Source organism: Panicum hallii, chromosome 9 (assembly GCF_002211085.1).
Source record: "Panicum hallii strain FIL2 chromosome 9, PHallii_v3.1, whole genome shotgun sequence".
Classification (NCBI taxonomy): domain Eukaryota; kingdom Viridiplantae; phylum Streptophyta; class Magnoliopsida; order Poales; family Poaceae; genus Panicum; species Panicum hallii.
The window spans coordinates 9,864,138-9,874,065 of record NC_038050.1 but is presented as its reverse complement, the minus strand read 5'-3'; the positions used below and the strand labels follow the sequence as shown (position 1 = coordinate 9,874,065).

Here is a 9,928-nt window from a genome sequence, read left to right as displayed (position 1 = left end):
TGCGCCAACCCAATATGCAATGACCAGAACACGAGTCTGTTGATCTCTTCTCCTCTTGACATGGTAATCACTACTGAAGGACAAACGATACTAAAGAATTGGCACCACAAAGATTCAGTAAAAAGCACCGGAAGAGTAGAAGGCTGTTTAGTGTTTACAGAAGTCTTTGATACAGTGTTGTACAGTAGGATTGACGACAGAACCGTTGAAAAAGAGGACACGTGTGAACGAAGCTAAACCTTGAGATGATGCTATTATTCTACTAACTCATGATTAGGATTGACATTCATGCCTGGAGGACCTCAGGGTAGCAATCTCAGGCTATAAGAAAGGCACGAAAAGGATGGAGCATTTCAGAATTGAGATGTAAGACTACCTACCCCTTTCCAGCGTCAGGAGATGCATGGAAGGTGGGTACAACTTGTGGGAAGACGACGACCATGTCAAAAGATACGAATGCTCAAACGGTGGATCAACAGCTCACCGACAAGATGTTCGTCACATTTATGGTGTAACCAGACTAGACAACCTTGCAACAGCAAAAATAACAAACAGTTTCTTTTTCTATCATCTTTGTACAGAAATTCACATGGTAATGTAGTGTCCTCCAAGACTCGACTAAATGTAAACCCTATCCTGTTTAAGGAAAACTTTTGCTGTAACAAAGATTAACTTTAGACCAACTATGGACATGATGATCAGATCTACAAGCAACAAATGTTAGCAATAATTTTACAAGCCAACAGTCATTTATAACAGATGGTTATTATCCATGGCTACCATGTACAAACCCTTATATATCCACTCATTTACCTATAAGGAGCATGAACAAAATAGTGACTCGATGCAATTCTGAAGCTGACAAGATTGGCCTTCCGTTGCGCCTTTTAAAAAAGAAGCGGCGTGAAAGGCGAGTTAGTCATCGATGGTTTTCGCTCTCATGCAACCACAAGGCGAGCTTCGCTGTTGTTTGCGACTGTCCCGCCTTCGACCATAGAGATACTCTACGAGCTGCACTTTGGACCGCCGCTGTAGGGCTTTTGAAGTCTTTCTGCTACTCTGCTCCTCCTCGTATTTCAGCAGAGCCTGCTGGACCTTCTGCATTTCCACCTCCAGCCTCCCGATCTTCTCAGACATCTTCCTTGCACGCTCCAAAATCTTCCGCTGATGTCTGCTCCTCAAGTCGGTGTTTTCAGCGTCAAGACCGTCAGCGGAGGTGAACTCCTCAGCCTTCTTGGATAACTTGCCGTTGGTATCAATTAACTGCATGATGGTACCCTCAGCTTCTCTTATTTGGTATCTGACACTCTCGAGCTCAAGCTCTTCAGATGTTTCAGCATTTGTTTTAAGTTCTTGGATGCTGGCCTGGAGGGCATTGAGCCTCTGTGCATCAGAAGATAACCTTTCAACGACCTTGTTTTTCCACTCCTGGTGTGGCTCTGTGGTGGCCAACCTCGGTAGCTCTTGCTTGTCAATGCTGAGCTCTTTCACAACCATTTGGTTGTTGTCTCTCCCAAATGACTCACTTTGTGGTGGCCTTAAGTCATCAGCCATATGTCCATGGCTTGGCCCAACAATGCCGCGAAGGCTGACCATTTTGTCATCTACTTGAGCTAAACTTTTCTTTTCCTGATCAAATGGACTAGTTCTACGGCCCGAAGAAGTTTGGATGAGGTCAAGTTGTATGTCTTTTAGCATTTGCTCGTAATTCATTTCAGTTATATCATCATCCAAGATCTCCTTGAGCTTCAGCACCTCAATCTGCTTCTTTGCTTCCTGCAAATTGGCGTTGAAATCAAGCCTCTCTTGTTCAAGAAGGACACCTGTATCTGTGACCACCTTCTGAAGTGCTTTGATTGTTCCATGCAATTTCTGCAACTCCATGTCCTTCACCATCCTCTTTGCATTTTCATCACCACTGGATCGCATGGAGGTCTTCAGAAATTGAGGCGATGGCACATTTTCCTAAAATAGGAAACAAACAGAATGAGTTCCAGAATGTTTTTTCTTTGCACAAGTATAAATTTAAGATTTCTCATGCATATCATTACGAGTTAGAACTGATATACTCTGCAATCACTGTGTACTATTTAAAGTATATTTGACTCTTGCTTAAACTGAAGGCTAGGAGAAAATAGATAAGTATACCGCGTTAAGTCACTATTAGAAAAGACTTGTTAGAGAATAGCAGTATGATACTGAAGCAGGAACTATATATGATCCTTAGATCTTGAATAAGACATGAAAGAGGGGATGGATACCTCCATGCTGAGCTTATTTGATTGCAAGCAGTCATTGGCAAGGGACAAGGTTCGCTCTTCCAGGGCACTGACTTCAGTCTGCAATGATCCTAACATCATGAAATCACCATTTAGATCGACCTTGAGTCTTCTGTTTTCAATCTCAACAGCATTCAGTTTGTCCTTGAGCTCATCTACATATGAGTTTCTTTGTATGATTTCTTCCTTCAGCACCTCCTTCTGTACCATGGCACTTATCTCAAAACTCTCGCATGTTATGATGAGCTCAAGGACCTTCTCCTTGAACAGAGCTGCATTCATGATGGCCATCTGCATGTTAGCCAGCAATTTCATGATCTCCTCATCGCAAGCTCTGATGTCGAACACAGTGTTCTCCTTGCTCCTAAGCATTTCCACTTCGTTCCTCAACTTAAATACCTCATCCTGTAGCATTTCATTTGACTCCTGATAATTAGCATCGCCGAATTCTTTGTGTTGTTCCACCTCCATGTTTACATGGTAATCCTGGCTTTTTCTGTCAGAATTCAGAAAACTGGCATCTCTCCACCCTGGATGTCCTTTTTCTGCAGCAGTTTGCACAATAGACCCACCATAAACACTCATGGTTCTACTTAGTTCTTTGCCAAGGTGATTGTTCTCGATTTCTATGTCTCCAAGCCTCTTGTTCATCATCTTGATCTCCTGATAAAGTTCATTTCCTGCTGTTTGTAGGCAGCCGAAATTACTATGCAAAGACTTCAGCTGTAACGTCCTCTCTTCATGAAGGCTTCTAAAGATCACACTGAGGATATCTTTGCTGACTGCTTCAGTAGCAAGATTGCTGAAGTCATGTTCAAACATCTTACGTTTCTCAATGGAGTCATTTAATTCATTTGACAGAAAAGAGTTCGCTTGTAACAGCTTGGTCATCTCGCTTTCCAATGACCTCCTGGACTCCTGCAGTTCTGACAGCCTTCCAACTAAGAACTTTGCCTCAGCCTTTAGCTCATCCACTTTATGGTTACGAGACTCTACCTCTTCCAAGAACTCATCACTTATCTTCATAAGTTCCTCCTTTTCTCTCTGCAGCTGGAGAAGTTCGTCATTCTTTGTCTGCTGATCTTGCTTCAAGACATTCCGCTCTGACCTCAAGTCAGCCACCTCTTGTCCAAAATGCTCCAGAAGTGTAACAACAAGTGATTTCTCAACAAGCTCATTCTGCTTCACATCCTGGGCATCAGATACATTATTCAGCAGGCAGCTTATCTCATTCAAGATGAGCTGCACAATGATTTCAAGCTTCATTTGGTCTAGTGATTCATACTTACGATCCAAATGCAATACTCTCACCACTGAATCAATTCCTTCAGTTAGTTTCTGATTATGCTGTGATAAGCTGTACATTTTACCCTCCTGGACCTTGCATGTTTCTTTCTTCTCTTTCAACTGTGCGGAGATCTCGGAATTTACTTCCGCCATGTCATTCAAACACTGTTGCAATACAAATATCTCTATCTGAGCTTTGACAATATTGAGCTCCTCTTCTCCAAGCTGAACCTCTCTATTCCTGCTCTCTTCTACTAATAAGCTAATCTTTTTCTGTAGAGCATCGAATCGAGTGTTGCTTGAATGTGTACTATCTTCATGCTCTTTCCTCTCAAGCCTGATCTGTTCCTGTAGCTTGATCACTTCATCAAGCACCAAGTCCTTCTCCTTCTGTAGATCTGAGTGCCTCCTTTCTAGTTCTTTGTATTGCCTTTCCAAATTCAGTAGAGTGACAGTGATGCTGTCAACCTGAAATAAAAATGGTAGTACTCAGAAAGTAGACCAAATTATTTTTTATGAGAACTAGAATTTTCTTTTTTAGCCTACCCCAACTTGCTTGGGACTAACAGGTGGTGGTTGTGGTGTTGGAAAATAATAATTTTCAGACATACCTGGCGGACAAGAGTTTTCTTCTCAGATTGAAGTATAGAGTTCTGATTTTGGAGTGCCTGCGAAGATTCTTTCAGTTCTTTCAACTTCCTCCTCAAACTCTCAAGCTCAGCGTTAGCATCAGATAATGAATTTTCCAAGAAAACATTCTTCTCCAGTAACTCCTCCATGGTCTGAGAAACTACCTCAATCTGTGCAATAAGCACAGCTCGTTCAGACTGATGAGTGGTAATCTTTGATTTCAGGTGCATGCATGATTCTTCTAATGCCACCTTGTTCTCCCTTAACCCCTCAAGCTCGGTGGTTGCAGCTGACAAAGACTTCTCTAACTGCGCATTCGTCTCTGACATCCTCTCCAACTGTCTAAGGTTGTCAACATGCAGAAGTTCAATGCTCTCACGGTTCTTGACAATCTCTTTCAGCTCATCATTGCCATCCCTCAACTCTTGTGCCAGTGATTGTAGAGATTCTACATTCATGTTCACAGATTGTATTTGTTCCTTGATTGAAGAGTGTTTCCTCTCAAAGTCACTCCTATCCTCTTTAAGGTAAGAAAGCTCATGTTGAATTTTTTTCCTTTCTTCCAAATGTTGGCAAACCTCTTCCTCCAGTCTTCTTTGCACATTCTTCATGGAAATTATCTCATCCTGCAAACGAATTATTGCTGCTGAAGAACAGTGGCTTTGATCATTCAACTTTTGGTTCTCTTCCAGAATCTTATCCAATTCTTTCTGAAGCACAACTTTGCTTTCTTCAATGTCCCTTATCTTGCTTACCTCACTCTGCTTCTCAAGAGCCAAATGCCTCAGTTTGTCTTGTGCCAGTAGTAATTGCTTCTCCAAGGAGAGTTGTGTCATTTCTGCTTGCATACGCTTGAGATGCTCTTCTTCTGTAGAGATTTGAAGCTTTTCCAACTCAGCTTGCTTATCATTTAGCTCATCATGCTTCTGTTTCAACAAAAGTTTCAGATTATCTAGCTCCAAGCACAAGTCCTGATTAGATCTTTCAAGCAGAAAGAAATGTTCGTCTCCTTTGCCCAAAGCCTGTGGCCCAGTTTGCATCTCCTCTTTAAGCCTGTTGAACTTCTCCTGGGTATGCATAATTTCAGATTTGAGGTTTTGTAATCTAGCAGTTGATTGTTGGCACAGTGAAACTGCAGCTTCCTTCTCTGCTTCTTGTTGAGCGAGGGACTCCTTGAGGTGAAGGATCTCACACTCAGCTTTGTTGCTATGTTCTAACATGGACGAGATCCGGTCCTTGAGGTCTTGGTTTTCTGCTGACAAGCTTGCTAGTTCTTTATGCAGCCTCTCGTAATCTTGGTCATCTGCAAGAACACATTTCATTTGACATGGACTATATTTTCAATGTTACATTAACCACCAAACACTGCAGGCCTACCTTTATTACGCTTTTTTGGATCGCTAGCATTGATGAAAGAGAGGAAATATGGAGACATGTCTGGATTGTCCATGTCAGTTTCAATCGAAGCAGTTTCAGCCGGGAGATCATCATCCAAGTCCATTAGAACCTGATCAGGAAATGCTTCTGCTATCTTTCGATGTGCTTGTCGAAGTTCTCCTGCTGCATGATCATATCTTTCTGCTAATGCTCGGTATGCACGGTACAACTCCTCAAGTAAGGTCATTAGCTCAGGTCGCCTTCGGTAGTACATTTCTGCTCTTTTTGCAAATGATTCAGCATCTTCTTCAATGATCCTGATCATCAGTTTAATTTTGCTGTCCATATCTGCATTTATCAAGCATTCAAGAAAAAGCAAACTCCTTAGCAACAAAAGGAAGGTTAATTGAAGTACTACTACTATGTTATAAGCAGACATGATATTACTGCTGATAAGTTCCCAGAAAGACCAATTAAAAAATTGTACTCTTAACTGTCTAAGACAGGCAGGCATCATACTAGAGCAAGAGACTACAGCCTAGAGAGGTAGCTATTCTAGCCTAAATATTGTTGCATTTTCTTAAACATTGGTAACAAATCGTACATTGATGAGGTGCATTTTCCTTTTTCTAAAAAAAATTGATGAGGTGTATTGCCCTGCAACTGAAGTTGATATTGTGAATCAAAGTGCTTAACTGCTAGATTAATATGAAATAATGATATCACACTAGAATATGGTGATTGATTATAGTAGCCTTCGGAAGTCCTAAACCAAGACATAATGCTTCCAGAAGACCTAACTCATAATAATGTCATATACCAGCATGGCAGCATTTATGTCCATGTGCTTTATCAATATTCTAATGATACCATCACAGTGCAAAGTCATTTTCAGAACATATTATTTATCTTACAAAAAAGATACATATCACATTTGTACTTGGAACCATAAAGTGATGACAAACTGGCATCAGCACAAGGTGACTGAGGCTGCGGATTATCTTTAGCAAATTCCACATAAAGTGTGAAGAATTTGGAATGCAAGATAGTTTTTTATGCTTTAAAATGTGTACCAAAATAATAAAATCTTTTATTTAAGAGTTCTCAATAAGAAATGTGAATCTTGGACACCAATAAGGCAATAACAGCCAATCTAGAGAATTAAATCAATTGCAGTTTCGTCAATTATCATAGAAACTTAAACTCTGCATTTATGCAGATTAAATTAAACTCCCATGAAACTGATTGTGGAATTTGACTTCAATATTTTTCCCCGTTCCAATTTTTTATTTAGAATTTATTGCAATTTTAGAGAACACTACACAATCTGCTCAGTTCCTAGAATTCAAATGGGTCTGGGTGTCTGACATAGAAGAAAATTCCCATAAATTCTTTGAAATAGTTTACCTGAAAGATTTTCTTGTAGCCATTTTGAGTTCTTTGGGCAAATATGGCTGTCCCACCACCATGAATATTTGCGCCTTGTATTGGTTGGCGACGTAGATGCCATTGTGCCAACAAGTCAATGAGAAGAGATGTTCTTTAACTTCTCACAAAGAACGTTTTGGTCCTTTGTAATTCCACGACCAGCGAAAGGAGAAAGCAACAAGAAGCAATCACAATTTAACACCAGCTAATTACCTGCAATATAACAAAAGCCCTCAAACTCTTAGCATCAAGCACAAAATGAAGCATTCTTAGCATGCAAAAAGAATAACAAAGTACGCAACTATCTCAGACAGCAACCATCCAAGACACTACAATACAAAGCAATATCATCTAAACTTTCAATATGATGAATCAGTTCTCAAGCCATAAATCCCAATTAGGAACTTGCGTTTCGTTTTTGCCTCCCTTACGAACAAAACAGGAGCGAAGGGTGAAAGAAAGCAACCATAAGAGCAGCAGAACTGCAAGCACACCAATCTCCACAAATTTGGGCCTCAATTTGCTACTGTTTGCATCACATAACTTTAGGGGTGCAGTATAAAGGATATTGAGACTCAGAAATGAGTGAACTCCTAAAGCAATCATCTGAAGGATGATCAATCAGAAGAGATGGAAGAGACAAGAATTTTTTTGGGGGGAAAGGAGAAAGAAAAGCAGGAATGTACTCAAACAGTGCAAGAGAAGCAAAGCAAAACAATACCATAAGTGGACTATTCCAGAAGTTAAGGAAATCAGAACTTCAGAAGAAGCTCAAGGTTCCTCACCAATTGCTCGACAATCGCCAAAACAAGCAGATGCGATGTTGCTTGCAGAACTAGGAAACGAAGCATCGGCAGCAATAATAAAGGAAAGGAAATGACAGGGGAAAGGGTGGGGCAGCGACAAGAAAACCCAACAACCCGCATAAAAAAAGATGCCCCTCAACCCAACCACTTCCCAGCTCCCAATGCCCCCACGAAAAGCAGGTGGATCAAACCGGCATTGATTGCTCGATTACTGTAATCACGGGTGATCAAACCGGATATGGAAAGCAAATTCTTCAGATTTATTTTTTCAAAATAATGAAGACCAGATTCTGCTCCGCTCGCTCGAGAGGCACGAACTGAGTACGTGAAGCAACTATGATCCTAAAACCATTGGCGGAAAGAGAGGCCCTTGACAGATTTACCAGGCGCAATCTTTGAGGGGAAAGAATTACAATTGGCCGGAGAAACTATGAAGCAGCACGGCGATGATGAGGGACAGAAGGCCCCAAAAAGAACCGCAAAAAGGCAATCTTGCAGAAGAAAACGGAAAGAGAACATCATCAAAGGAGGCTGCAGCAAAAATCATGAGGAGGGGAGCGTGAGGAAAAAGTGAACTAAACGAAGGAAAGGCTAATGCATACCATGAGAAAGGTGCAAGCGAGGGGAGGCGGCGATGCTGCTTGCAGCGAGACCGGCGGCGGCAGCTGCAACCCAGGAGAGATTCAGCTGCTCCCCGTCTCGCCGCTACGGCGCCATCTCCCTCGCTCCCCCGCTGCCCCGGAGCAAATGCGGTGGCGGCGAGCGGCGGCAACAGCAACGAACGTGAACCCCGGGATCGGATCGGGGAGTGGGGAGTGGGGAGCGGGGGGGCGGTGACGGCGATTTCGTCGTCGGTTTGTTCACGCACTCGGTACTGATCCCGGAAAGCAAGGACAGGGAAGCAAGTGCAGGACTCTTTCTCCGATTTCGGATGGGAGCGAAGGAAAAGGGATTTGTCTGCTGGTGAGTTCTTGGCTGGATTTGGCTGGCGCGGCGCACCAGCGCTGGTCTTGTCTGCTCGTGGGGGTTGGGGGCCGACGGCGACGGGCGGCGCGGCGCGATGATTTCTTTCCTCTCTACTAGCTCTATCTCTCGTGATGAGCGTGTACCTGACGCTGTCGGGCCTGGATTGCCGGCGCTGTCCTGCCCCGAGGGGCTCGCATGTGCGCGCGGGGAAAATGGGGACGGAATGAATTGGAATTGCGCGAGCGAGGAGGAATGATTAGATCTTTTTGGACGATTCTTGGCATGAGGCGTACTCCGTATATGTTAATGAAGTTTACTGTTGCTGGCTAATGATTCCTTTTTTCCCGCGTGTGGCGCACTCGCTCGTGCTGTTTGCGATTGCAACGGCGGAGAAAGAAGATGCTGCAGGGATCGAGCAGGAATGGACTTCCAGAGTTCCTGTCCAGCGCGCTCGTGGCCCTTCCATCTTCAGTGATCTAGCTGTGTGTCTTGGTGGTCGCTTGTGTTCTGATCGTGCCCACGCCAGCTCACACCAGAGGGAGCAGGTGCCGCCACAACATTATGGAGGTGGATCAGAACGTCGGATGCTCAGGTCAAATGTTACCAAAGATGCAGAGGAAACCTTTTCTTTTCATTTTGCGAAATCCAAATAAACTTCGTGTGTGTAGAGATACCGTCGTGAACACCAGGAGTTGAACATGATGGGTGGTCGCGTTCACGCCTTCACCTTCTTCACACCAAGAGAGGAATTTGAGTCGTGCAAAGTTGGTTTGGAAGCTTCATAACTCCAATTGGCACTGGAGCATTCACCGCTGTTCTCCATCCAAAGGAATGGCACGGCCGGGTCGATAAATGGAGTCCTGCATCTTTTCCCCGCTCACCTCATGCTGAGTGCTGTACAATAATAATCGCCATAATAAGATGATTTTTCCTTGCATGTCCTGCCAAGAAATAATGCAGATCCAGGGGGTCCATCCGGCACTGAAAAAGTCTACTAGTATTTATCTAGTAGTAGGTTGCTTTGCCTGTAATCCACATACAGCAACCACTACAACTTTAAACTTCTACCTGGCAGTAGAGTCTACCTTTTTAGCCTCCTCCCTGGTTTCTGAAATCGGTTTTTTTCTACTATATAAAGATGGCTTCTTTCATGCT

At 43.0% G+C, this 9,928-nt stretch overlaps 1 protein-coding gene across 2 annotated transcripts; it reads right to left on the bottom strand.

Moving 5' to 3' along the window:
- Positions 1 to 537: 537 nt before the first annotated feature.
- LOC112873802 (protein NETWORKED 1A-like) lies at positions 538 to 8,966 on the bottom strand. 2 transcript variants are annotated; one of them, XM_025936860.1, is made up of 6 exons: positions 8,410 to 8,966; positions 6,981 to 7,214; positions 5,574 to 5,921; positions 4,178 to 5,499; positions 2,262 to 4,034; positions 916 to 1,965 (listed from the first exon to the last, which is right to left on the bottom strand). In XM_025936860.1, exons 2-6 carry the CDS (start codon positions 7,081 to 7,083, stop codon positions 916 to 918), a joined length of 4,596 nt encoding a protein of 1,531 aa, XP_025792645.1. In that variant the 5' UTR covers positions 7,084 to 7,214; positions 8,410 to 8,966. The 2 variants fall into 2 exon arrangements, with proteins under 2 accessions (XP_025792646.1, XP_025792645.1); XM_025936861.1 differs by lacking the exon at positions 8,410 to 8,966 and having other exon boundaries at positions 538 to 1,965; positions 6,981 to 7,083.
- Positions 8,967 to 9,928: the final 962 nt, after the last annotated feature.